We start from the raw sequence: 12,622 nt of genomic DNA, 5'->3' as shown, positions 1-12,622 counted from the left end.
AAGTTATAATTTTGGAACTTCTGTAAGTACCTGGTTAAATAAATTGCCACGTGGCAATCCCTGATTGGTCCAAGTCATTAAATTTTTATTACTTAAAAAAAATTAGATCAAATATACCAATAATAAAATGACACATGGATATAATGACTTAACATTTAATGATTAGGTATCTATAGAGTTCCAGAAATATAACTTAGGTATTATGCACCGCCAAAAATTAAACCTAGGTATTTATTTGCAATTGAGAGTTAAACTTACATATTTATGCCGCAAATTACTCAATCTTAATTTATTTTATATGATATTGTATATCAAAATCTGTAAAATTTTGATAAATTTAAAATAATTTACAATACAAAAAATAGAATTTATATTATTACACCCGTATAAAATAAAATAAAAAAAATTGGACAATTTACACTAATATATACATTATATAATTTTATTACAATATATGTGTGCATAATAATTTATTTTCATATAATCATACATTTTATCTATTTTCAATTTATTATACAATATATAAATGGCAAGTATTTAATTATTTCATTTATTATCACTCATTATTATAGTTGTTGAATGATGATATAGTAATAATTATTTTATATTTTTATGTAATTTTAAAAATCAATTATTATTACAAATATTGAAAGTTTGTATTTAGATTAAATCATTATTTAATTCTTCCCTATAAAACTATTATTCAAATACATACTATATCCAAATACAATATACTTAAATTTTATGCATATATACTTATCTACAATTTATATTTTATTTTTTCTAATTAAATAATGTTTGAAGTTTATAAAGTTATATTTGTTTATTTATTTTTGATGTAAGAATTGTTTTTTAATAGATATATTCGTTCAGTAACTCATTAGAAAATAATCAACATATAGAAACAATAGAAAAAAAAATATATTTATTTTAGTATAGTATAAATATTAGTTATGTCTATTTTTATGTTTACAATTATAATAAACATACCAATAATATAAAGGCTAATTAGCAATTTTTTCCCCCGAACTTTGACATATACCAAATCATGCCCCCTGAACTTTTTTGGCCGTTAAAAATTCTCCATGAACTATTGAGATTGTTAAATTTAAGGACTTTTGTCTAATTTCATTCAATTTTACTGTTTCAAGTACTAAATCATGCTCCCCGGACTTTGATATTTACCAAATCATGACCCTCAAATTTTTATATGTATTAAATCATGCCCCCTGAACTTTTATCCATGTTAGAATTTTTTTACTAAAATTAGATAAAAGTCCTTAACTTTAACAATCTTAATAGTTCAGGGAGAATTTTTAACGGTCAAAAAAGTTCAGGGGGCATGATTTAGTACATGTCAAAGTTCGGGAAAAAAAATTACTAATTAGCCTAATATAAAATATTTTGTATGTATATGTGTTTATTTTATTTTCTCTTAATTAAACATATTAATTTAATAAACAAAATAATAATATTTACATAAGTTTATTATATCACTCTATGTGTGTCATGTTTATTTTTTAGAAAATAAATAATATACATAAAAAAAAATTGTTTATCGTTTTTTTTTTGTGTCCTGTTTATTTTTTTCTAATTAAATAATATTTGGAGTTTATAAAGTTATGTTTGTTTATTTATTTTTTGAGGTAAGAGTTGTATTTCAATAGAAAATTTGTTCACTAACTCATTAGAAAATAATAAATATACAAAAACAATAGAAAGAAAATATATTTATTTTAATATAGTATAAATTGACTATATCTATTTTTATATCTACAATTATAATAAACATATTAATAATATAAAAAACTTTGTATATATATATATATGTTTATTTTGTTTTCTATTTATTAAACATGCTAATTTAATAAACAAAATAATAATATTCACATATGTTTATTATATCACTCTATATGTGTCATGTTTATTTATAGTAATTTTAAACATTGATTTATATTTATATACATTAAATGTTTATAATTTTTATATTGTATTTATTGAAAAAAAAACTTATTAAATTATAATAATTCATACTAAAATAGATAATAAATATTTATTCTTTAATAAAATAAATATTTAATTTATTTATTTTTATAAAACTATTTATTATTTATTTAATTAATTTTACGGAATTATTTATTTTGAATTTTAATAAACATATTTTATTATTAATAATTTTTAAAATATTAATATAATAAACATAATAAGGATAACATATTATAAAATAATATTACAAACATTAATTACATTAATCTATTTATGGTAATTAGTTTAATCATTAATGATTTATATTATTTAATGATTAAAATGTATGTTTTTATGTAATAAGTTTTCAAAATGTATAAATTTTTCAAATAATTTTTTTTGCACATTTTTTGTAATTATTTTATTTTTTTTGTACATTTATGAAAAAAGCCCAAAAAAAATATATGCTTACAATATATGGGAAATTTATATAGATTACTAAATTTTCCCATTTTCTTACAATTATACTGTGATACGCGGGTATTAACTTTTTTACTGTTTTTTTTTAATTCGGCAGTGTACTGCCTTTTGTGTACACACTTTTTTTGTTTTTTTTTTTGACTGTTTGGGACATGAGTTGTTTATGTACACATTCCCCATTTTCTTACACATTTCTTTTTTTTTTGTTAGTTCGACAGTGTACTGTCTTTTAATTAAGCTCTATTTTATTTATTTTTTTTTTGACTGTTTGTGTAAAAGTCACTAGTTCTTTATTTTTTTTTATTTTGATGGATTTAAAAATTATTATTTATTATTTTTAGTATTTAATAATTATTATATTATCTTTTGATTAAATGGTTGATGGGATGTGGGCTGTCACAAAAGTGACATGTTTTTTTTTTACTTTTTTTTTTATTTAAATAGATTTAAAAATCTCACTCCCATGTCCCACTATTTATCTTCTTCCTCATCTTCATCTTTTAGTTTTTTTACATAAATTCAACCCCATGTTCTAATATTAATCTTCTTCTTCTAGTTTTTTTTTTAGGCACTTCTATTTTTTTTTTTTCAAATTTGTAGAGTTTTTTTTATTTTTCATCTTAAACTTCCCTATACATTTCCCACTTTTTTTGTTGGAATTCTTCAATAAATATTGTTTTTCCTCATTAACAATGGTTGTTAACCGATCTTCCTCCCCTGTTGTCAAAAAGTCCCCGAAACAACCTCAGAAAAATAAAACTCGAGCATCAATGGACAAGAAGAGTTTGAAAGATAATCCTCCTAGCCATACTTCCACAGTTCCTGCTAAAAGAAAATTAGGTTCTGGTACTTCAAAGAACACTAAATCAAAATACTCTCAATCTGTGTTGGAGAACTCCGACTCTGATTTTGAGTTTGAGCCAAAGTTCCAAAGTCTCCCAAATCTAATAAGGTTTTTTTTTTTCTATTGATCTTGTGGTTTTTTAGGATTTTTTTTCAAGTTGATTATGTTTCCTATTTCTGTCTTCTTTTTTTTGCATGTTTTTTTTGTTAGTCCTATTTTATAGTTTTCTGTTTGTTTGACTCTGTGTCTTGTTGTTGTTTTAGTTTTATTTTGTTAACTCTTAGGGAAAGGGTAAATATCAAGTGAAGATTGTTCAATCAACTGATCTGTTTGAAGACATAATTGGGAAAATGGTTGTTGTGGTGTGCCATTTCATTATTTTAGTTTTAATGTTTTTTTATGCTTGTTTTTTATGTTCTTTATTTTTTTTGTATTATTTTAGTAGTGTTTTCATATGTTTTTTTTATAGGATTGGGAATCCAAGTACACCCGACTGGAATACTATCATTCCAGAGTTTTTTTATGCTGTTTTTATGTTCTTTATTTTTTTTTTGTGTGTGTTGTTTTAGTAGTGTTTTCTTATGTTTTTTTTTATAAGATTGAAAATCCAAGTATACCCGATTGGAATTCTACCATTCCAGAGTTATAAACTCTGGTTATTACTCTGTTATTGAAGATATTAAAAAAATTCTTACTGAAACCCAATTAAATATGTTTTCAAAAATTGTATTGGAAGTTGTTTTTGATTGCGTAGTAGCTTTAAACTTTCTTCAGTGTTTCCTTGTCTTTGTATGCCTGACCTTTTTCAACTTCTGGGTGGTGTTTGTCTATTATTAGCTTCACGATCTTGATGTCGATTTTTGGATCTAGTTTTTTACTGTTGTTTTCAAATTTTTCTACCATTTTTTTTAACAACCAGCTTCGCATAGTCAACTATGTCGAATTTGTCGTTTTCAAATTCTCTTATTTTTTACTCTCCTCCTCCTTCTAATTGGTGTTCCAATGTGTATGATTCTGTTGTTGCTGTGTTGTTTTCAAATATTGTTGTGTTGTTTTCGAGCATTGTCACATTCTCTTGAAATAATTATGTTCTTTTTCCCATTGTCCATTGCTCTTTATGAGAACTGGTATAGATTCCATGTCCTGTCATTTTTCACAATATTTCATTTACGTGGCATTTTTATCATATTAAAACAACAGTAAAATAGCACTACAAAACAGTAATTTGTTGTTGATTTAGTAAGGAAAATTTGATTTTCTATGCATTTTTTATACCTAAATTTGTTCCCCAAACTAATAGTTATAGCTATTGAAAAAATGGGTATACTTTTCCCTAAACCCTAAAATACCCCTCCCATATTTTTCAATCTCTCTCTCTCTCTCTCTCTCTCTCTTGCTCCTTTCTCTCTCAAATCAAACCCAAAACCCACGCACCTCCATGCCGAGCCACCTCCTCCACCGCACAAAACCCACGCCGATCTACCTCCTCCACCGCACCGCTCGACCGCCGCAACCACCGCACCGCTGGGCACCATGACCACCACGAAAACTGACCAAAACGAAAACCCACGCGGAGTCTGATTCAGTCCGATTCAAGCGTGAATGGTTGGGGAAGACGAAGACCCGATGGGTCCGATGGGGCTGGGCTGGGTCCGATGGGGGCTGTGCTGGGTCCGATGGTGCTGGGCTGGGTCCGATGGGGCTGGGTCCGATGGGGGGGCTGTGTCCGATGGGGCTGGGTCCGATGGGGGGCTGGGTCCGATGCTTGTGTTGAGTCAGATTTGAATGAGGGGGTAATGTAGAAATTAAGTAAATATTGTCCTATTTTACCAATATAGGGTATTTTAGGTTTAAGGAAAAAAAATTTCCTTAATGTAAGGATAAAAAATCAAATTTCCCATTTAGTAATTTTTTTCTCTTTTTCAAATTTTATGGTTTTTTTCTCGTGTAATTCTAGTGTTGATTTGTCCGTCCCCAACCATGAAGGAGAGGTGCCGTTTGTGTATTGCTACTGTTTACAGTATAAAAGTAAATATATTGGGCCTGGGCGGTATAAAAGAAATAAAAATGGGCTTGGACAGTAAAAATGTAAAGTTTGCCGTGTCCCAATATTTTTGTGAAAACATTTGGTAAAAATGCAATATTTTTGTAAGTTTCGGTATATTATATATGGGACAAAATCAACGATCATTAATATTATATATTAACAGTATATATATATAATTAAATTTATGGATCCTTATAATGTTTGTTGTGTGTATATATGGTTATAAAACGACTTCAGTCTAAATTTATTATACAACAAAAATGAAGATTTTGTACTCATGTTCAGTCGAAATGAACAATGAGAAACAATAACATAATAACAGTCTGATTGGGACAGGCGCTCAAATCATCAATATGTTAAGGAGGTTTGGTATTACATTCCTAACACAATTAATCAAGATTGTATATATATAACCTTTGTCAAATCATACCTAATTACATATGAGAATTCAAGTAGTATTATATATATTATGTTATTTTCTAAGTCAAACTGAACAGAGCTTAAATATTAATTTGTTCTATATGTGTACGAAGAGATTAATAAGATCATCACCTAGAGTCATGAAAAAGTTAATAAAATGTTGTTCTATTATATATTAATAAATCAACATCACTTTTATAATAAGTTTGAACGTACGCACATGCATGAGCATGACAATCTAATTAAGTTTTTTTTTAAAGGCATTTATAAATTAAAACTAAAATTAAACCTCATCATTGTTACAAAAGATATTGTCTAGTATAGATGATAGCTTTACCATACCAGTTACATTGTTTGCAAAAGTCCACGTAACCACGTTATGGGTCGCGAAATTACAATATCTATGAATAAAAGAAAAATTACAACATAATAATTTAGTAGAGAGGTGTTTACAATAATGCACATAGTTGTCAGTCTCCCAGTTGGAACGAGTGCCCCTCAGAATCTTGATAACTATTTTAGAATCGCTCTCCACCAAAACAATAGGATGCTGTAAAGAGACAACCGTTTTCATAGCTAACAGACAAGCCGCAGCTTCTCCAATGAGAGAATCAGAGAAATTGAGCTTGTTTGTAACCACCCACAAAACAGATTCGTTGTGGTCCCTGGCAATAGCCACAACGCACACAGTGTCCCTTTCAACTTTAACATTGCAATCTTGACCAACAAGGGTTGTAACATCCTCGGAAGAGGCAGATAAATAGGAGTCATAATCTGCGTAACAAAAAGAGATGGACTCAATAAAATGCTTAATGTCAGCCATAAGATTATTGCTAATAACCAAACATGACCACGTCATCGACTAAGTTTTTTTTATGAATAAGATTATATTATATCCACCAAACAATTTATAACATCCCACCATACAGTGGCGGACCCAGAATTTAATTGGAGGGTGGGCGTAAATTTTTTTCATATATAAAAATATTCCAAAAAAAAAAAACAAGTAAACATAAAGAAAAACACAATTCAATATTTCAATTCCCAACTAAAAAGATATTAAATATCAAACACTAAAAATCCTCCAATAGAAAAAAAAAAAAAAGAAAATCTAAAACGATGTTCAAAATATATAACACACTCAATATTCTAAAATTTTAGCAAAATATATCAATTTTTGAGCTCATATCTTTAGAGTTGTCATCGACAAGTTTTCATGTTTTGAAAACGATGAATGATAAGCTCGTTGTCAATAGCATTGAATACATCCTTTTCGAGATGTACTGTCAAACTGTCATTCAACCATTGATCTCCCATTTTGTTGCGCATTTGATTTTTCACAATGTTCATAGCTGAGAATGCTCTTTCTACTAAAGCTGTTGCAACTGGAAGTGTTAGTGCCAATTTAATAAGCAAATATACCAATGATTATACCTCATGTTTTTTTTGTCTCTACTAGTCTCTTAGAAAGATCAGCAATTCCTTTCAATTCTAAAAATGCAACATGAGAACGGATATCTTCAACATAAGTTTGAAGTTGACACTCTAACATCTTTAAATCTGTTGTAGAAAAATCATGTGGATAAAGTTGAGCAAGACGAATTAACTTTCCCTTGTCAAAAGCAGAAAATGAATTATTGGGAGACAAACATGCCAAACAAAGCAACAACTCAGTGTTAGCCTCATTGAAACGACTATTTAACTCTTGTAGTTGTAAATCTATCACAGTATTGAAATAATCAATACGAAAGAAGTGAAAATTTGTAAGCTTTGGAGCCTTGGGTCGTGATTTTCCTTGAGCACAATACATATTATCCATATTAAGAACATCAATGTTCATCTCAACACAGAAATCAGACACTTCTTCCATTAGAGAATTCCATCCATTATCTCTCATCATTTGTAATTGTTTCTTGCATACTCTAACTAAATCCATGGCATTTACAATATCTTGATCACCTCTTTCTAAGACTTGTGACAACTCATTTGTAATTCCAAGTATATTCTTCACCGAATTCAAGCTAAATACAAAATCATATGTTTGCACCACTTGTAACATGATAGATGCTTCATACTTTTGGTCACTATTCAAACTATCATTTGCAATCTCCTCAAGCACATCAGTAATAGATGAAAACATGATAGTAAAGCTTACCAAAGTACGAAAATGTGATCCCCAACGTGTCTCACATGGACGTTTAATCCCATTATCTTGATTTAGGCCTTTTCCACTTGAAAGTTGTCCACTTTTTAATGCTTCAATGACTTTGGCAGCTTGTTTTTCTCGAAGAATGTCGCGACGCATAGATGAAGCTCCAACAATATTCACCACATTTGATACCACAGTGAGAAAAGTACCTATATTTTTACAAAATAAAAATCATTAATTATTGGAACTTGATTTATGAAATGAGTATCGAAGATAATAAATAATAAAGAAATTACCTATTAAATCATGCTTTTTGGCCACACCCATGAGCGCTAACTGTAACTGATGAGCAAAGCAATGGACAAAGAAAGCACATTCAATTTTCTTCATGATAATACTCTTTAAACCGTTAAACTCTCCACTCATGTTGCTAGCTCCATCATACTCTTGACCACGTAATCTAGATATGCTCAACCCATGCTTTGAAAATAGCTTATCAATTGCTATTTTTAGTGAGACAACTGTAGTATTTGGAACATGTTCAATCCCAATGAATCGTTCAATTACATACCCTTTCTTGTCCACGTAACGAAACATTACGACCATTTGCTCTTTTATAGCTACATCACGGGATTCATCAACTAACACAGAAAATATAGCATCTCCCATGTCTTCAATAATAACATTGATTGTTTCAACAACACATAGCACATGCATTTACAATATCCTTTTGAATCTTTGGTGAAGTCAATTTAAGATTTTCAGGAGCATTCTTCAAAGCAACAGCTCTAATTTCTTCATTATGATCAACCAAAAAAGTTAAAAGTTCAAGAAAGTTACCTTGATTAGTAGAATTTTGGGACTCATCATGACCACGAAATGCAAGACCTTGTCGTAGAAGAAATCGAATACTGTCAACCGATGCAGTTAATCGAACATAGTAACTATTTAGATCATTGTTATTCTTCTTCGAAAATATATGTTGAATTTGTTGTTTTTCATTCATTAAATCTTCACACTTCTTGTAACTTTGATAATGATCACTATTGTGATCTCCTACACGAATAATAAATCTTTTTTTGTCCTTCCAATTTGAAAAACCTTTACTAACAAATGTTTGACCGCCACCTTGTTTTCCATTGTTTGGTTTAAAAATATAGCAATATAGACAAAACACAGAATTTTTACTTATGTTATATTCTAGCCAAGTAGGAAATTGATCAAACCATGCAATGTTGAACCAACGCTTTTGTTTTCCAAAGAAAGTAGGAGGAAAATTGTGACTTCTTGGTTTGCAAGGCCCTTGTTGTAAATAATGTCTTCGAATTTCATCTTGAATATTGGGATTATAATCAGAAATTGGAGCTCGTAATCCAGGATCAGTTGGAAGATTTGCCATATTTATTGAATTACAGTCTCTTTGAACTTCTATCAACCTCTGGTTCAATTTGATGTGATAAATTTGGAACTATTGGATAATATTTCTTCATATCTACAATTCAAATATAAATTATAATAATTAGATTTTAGATTATATATATAATCATATAAACACAAATATATATGTAAATTATCCATAGTCTAATTTCAATTTAAATAACTACAATACACATAACTGTAAAAAAAAATATTTGATGAAAAAAAAAATCAAATACAAAAACAAATAAGAATGCATCAATACACCCCTTTGTTGTACATTTTTTAATTTTTTTTATATATAACAGGAACATTTTAAAGTAATAGTTATAGAGAATTTTGAGAAAAATAACATCAATGATGATTCATGAATCAACCTTAGCGAGACATACTTAGACTAATCAACCTTAGTACCACAACGTACTCATACTTAAGCAAGGACTAAGAATTATATGTCCTAGATTGTGGAATCTTAGTTGTCGTTTTGGTGGTTAAACAAGAGTATATATAAGATAAAAGTTTTCGTTTGTGCTATTGAGTTGTGTTGAGAATCATGGGGTTCCATCTCAAAACCAATTGGCGATGAGTGGAGTAGCCCATGTTCTTATATATGGCTCAATACTTTCACATTTAATCCATGTGGGACAATATTCTCCAATATTCCCCCTCAAGATGGTGGCTATTTTTGCTCACCAATCTTGAATCACCTTATCATAAGTAGTGCCATTTGCTCGCTTATTTTATTTGTTTTGCGGCTGGGAGTTCCATTTGCTCGCTTATTCTTGTTCGCGGCTGGGAGTACCATTTTGCTCGCTTGCGGCTGGCTAACTCTTTGATAGGTGTGGATCGAAAGCCCGCTAGGGATATGGCTCTGATACCATGTTGAGAATCATGGGGTTCCATCTCAAAACCAATTGGCGATGAGTGGAGTAGCCCATGTTCTTATATATGGCTCAATACTTTCACATTTAATCCATGTGGGACAATATTCTCCAATAAGTTGAGACATTATGATTATATTTTCCAAATCATCTACTGCTTCTAAGTTCTAACTACAAATTATCTCAAAAAAAAAAAAAAATCTAAATACAAACATCCCATTCTTAAAAAATACAGAAAGAACCTCATAGAAAATATACTAAAATTGAAAGTTTTAAGTGGGAATCTTTATAGCACTTATAGTCTTATTATAAGAATTCCCTTTTGTTTTTATTATTAATTATGATGTGTAAATGAATTTATTCTACCAAATTCTACATTCATGCTATGTAGTATGTAATGTGGTTGAAGATGAGAGATTTAAGTCTAAAATAAATCTTTAAGACTGAAATGAAATACTAATGGTGAGGAATGTGAGTATCTAGCTTCTGTCCATTATCCTATGACAAAGAAGCCATTACTTGTCAACTTCGATCATATCAAATCTATATACCACTCAAATAATTAATGTCATCATTTATATATGTAACTATAAGTGAATTGATTTGAGTTTTCAACGACTGAGAATTACTAAAATTTCCTTATAAAAAATTTGATATTATATTTAAGGTTATTATCCATGAACTAATTACAAATACTAAAATAACAAATCAATATATATTTAAAGTATAAAATAAATAAAATTATTACGTGAAAATAATTAAAATATGATTTTGTTTGTAGTGGTGTTAATGGTCTCTTGATTGATAATGGTAGTCCCTTCTTCTCTTCTTTGATGTCGTACAATGTGAATTAAAAAATACAAAGAAAGATAGAATAATATCTTGTACAGACAAAGTAAGAGAGAAGTAGGTTTGTAGAAGAAAAAAAAGTAACTCAAAAGTCTTTATTTTTTTATTATTTCTTTAAAACTGAAAAGTCTATCTTATTATAAATTAGATGGTTGAGATTTTGGAGGGTAGGCAATTAAAATAATTAAAAGATTTTTTTTAGTTAAGAAGTAAAAGGAATTTTTTTTTTTAAATTTTTACATCAAAAATATAAGATGATAACTTTATTACCTAAATACCACTACACGGTAAACTAAACATTTATACCCTTCATCTTTATTTTATTACTATTTTACCACATGCACACTCTTCCCATGCATCAAACATGTGTGTGAGTGTGACCACTATCAATCAATCAACCATCTATCATTTCCCTTTCTTTTTTTCTTCTTTGTCCTTTTATTTTCCATTTCTTTTTAATTTTTTTTTTAAAATTTAATAACCTCCATTGTTGAACATTCCCTCTCCACGATCCCACCATTTTCCCCTCCTCTTTGTGTTCTTCAATTTTTTTTAAATCCCAGTAACCGAATCCCATAACCGTTTTCCTTTTTCTATTTCTTTCTCAATCCGTATATATATGGCTATTACCTGTTCTTCATCATCTCCTTCCCCTGTTCAAAAAGAAAAGCTCTAAAATGGGTTTGAAATCCTTAGCTAATAAGAACAAGGGTAAACGACCTGTTATGGAGGAGGATGACTCTGATTTTGCTCCTCCATTATCGAAGCGTGGTCGAGCTCCTCCTAAGAAGAAATCGAAGGTGGGTGCCCAAGAAAAAATGGCTCAAGATGTTGCTGAAAAAAATGATAATATTGGTGGTGGTCTTCGAACTGAGGTTTGTTTACCGTTTCTTTTTAGTTTTCCCCTTTTTCTAGATTTTGTTGTATTTTGCATTTTTCTCGGTTTTGTGTATTTCGTTTGTGCTATTCTAGGTTTTCTCCCATTTTTGAAATTTTTTCATATTCAAATTTTGTGAGTTTTGTGTTTATTGATTTCTCATTTTATAATAGTTTTTTAATAGTGTAAACACCTTCTGTATGTATTTTTTTAATATGTTTTTTATCTAGTTGTTTCCTGTCCATTTTTATGTCATTAATGGGTAACAATGAGATTTATCATGGATATTGATGTTCAAAGAGTTTTTTTTGTATTTTAGTTTGTATACAGTTGTTTTGTAGTTTTATTATAGTTTTGCTACTTGCATATGTTATTTCATTATAAAAATAATATGCAACTATTTGCACAAAACTTACTATGTATAACTACTATTTCTTAGTCCCCGTCAAATTAAATTCCCGCATAATATATAAACTATCATAAAACGATAATGCAACTATAAGGCAACCAAAACAAAAAATAAACAGACTTATACGTAACTAGTTGTACCTTAATTCGATTTTACTCTTCTTATTGTGTTTTTAAAAAAAATATATTTATGTTGGAAACCAGTAATCAATCAAAATGCAAGTGTATATAACGTAGATGTATTATTCATGAGTTTTTTTTTTTGTTTTCTTCTTTTAATTTTTCA

The 12,622-nt window shown here is 28.8% G+C and overlaps 1 protein-coding gene across 1 annotated transcript; it reads right to left on the bottom strand.

Annotated features, from left to right (window-relative positions):
- Positions 1 to 6,058: 6,058 nt before the first annotated feature.
- Positions 6,059 to 9,503, bottom strand: LOC115720392 (uncharacterized). Its single transcript, XM_030649542.2, has 4 exons — positions 8,617 to 9,503; positions 8,202 to 8,525; positions 7,213 to 8,114; positions 6,059 to 7,175 (listed from the first exon to the last, which is right to left on the bottom strand). The coding sequence occupies exons 1-4, from the start codon at positions 9,302 to 9,304 to the stop codon at positions 6,957 to 6,959; spliced, it is 2,133 nt and encodes a 710-aa protein (XP_030505402.2). The 5' UTR covers positions 9,305 to 9,503; the 3' UTR covers positions 6,059 to 6,956.
- Positions 9,504 to 12,622: the final 3,119 nt, after the last annotated feature.

The sequence above is a fragment of the Cannabis sativa genome, chromosome 2 (genome assembly GCF_029168945.1).
Source record: "Cannabis sativa cultivar Pink pepper isolate KNU-18-1 chromosome 2, ASM2916894v1, whole genome shotgun sequence".
NCBI lineage: Eukaryota > Viridiplantae > Streptophyta > Magnoliopsida > Rosales > Cannabaceae > Cannabis > Cannabis sativa.
The sequence above is the reverse complement of the archived record's forward strand: the minus strand, read 5'-3'. Positions and strand labels throughout refer to the sequence as shown.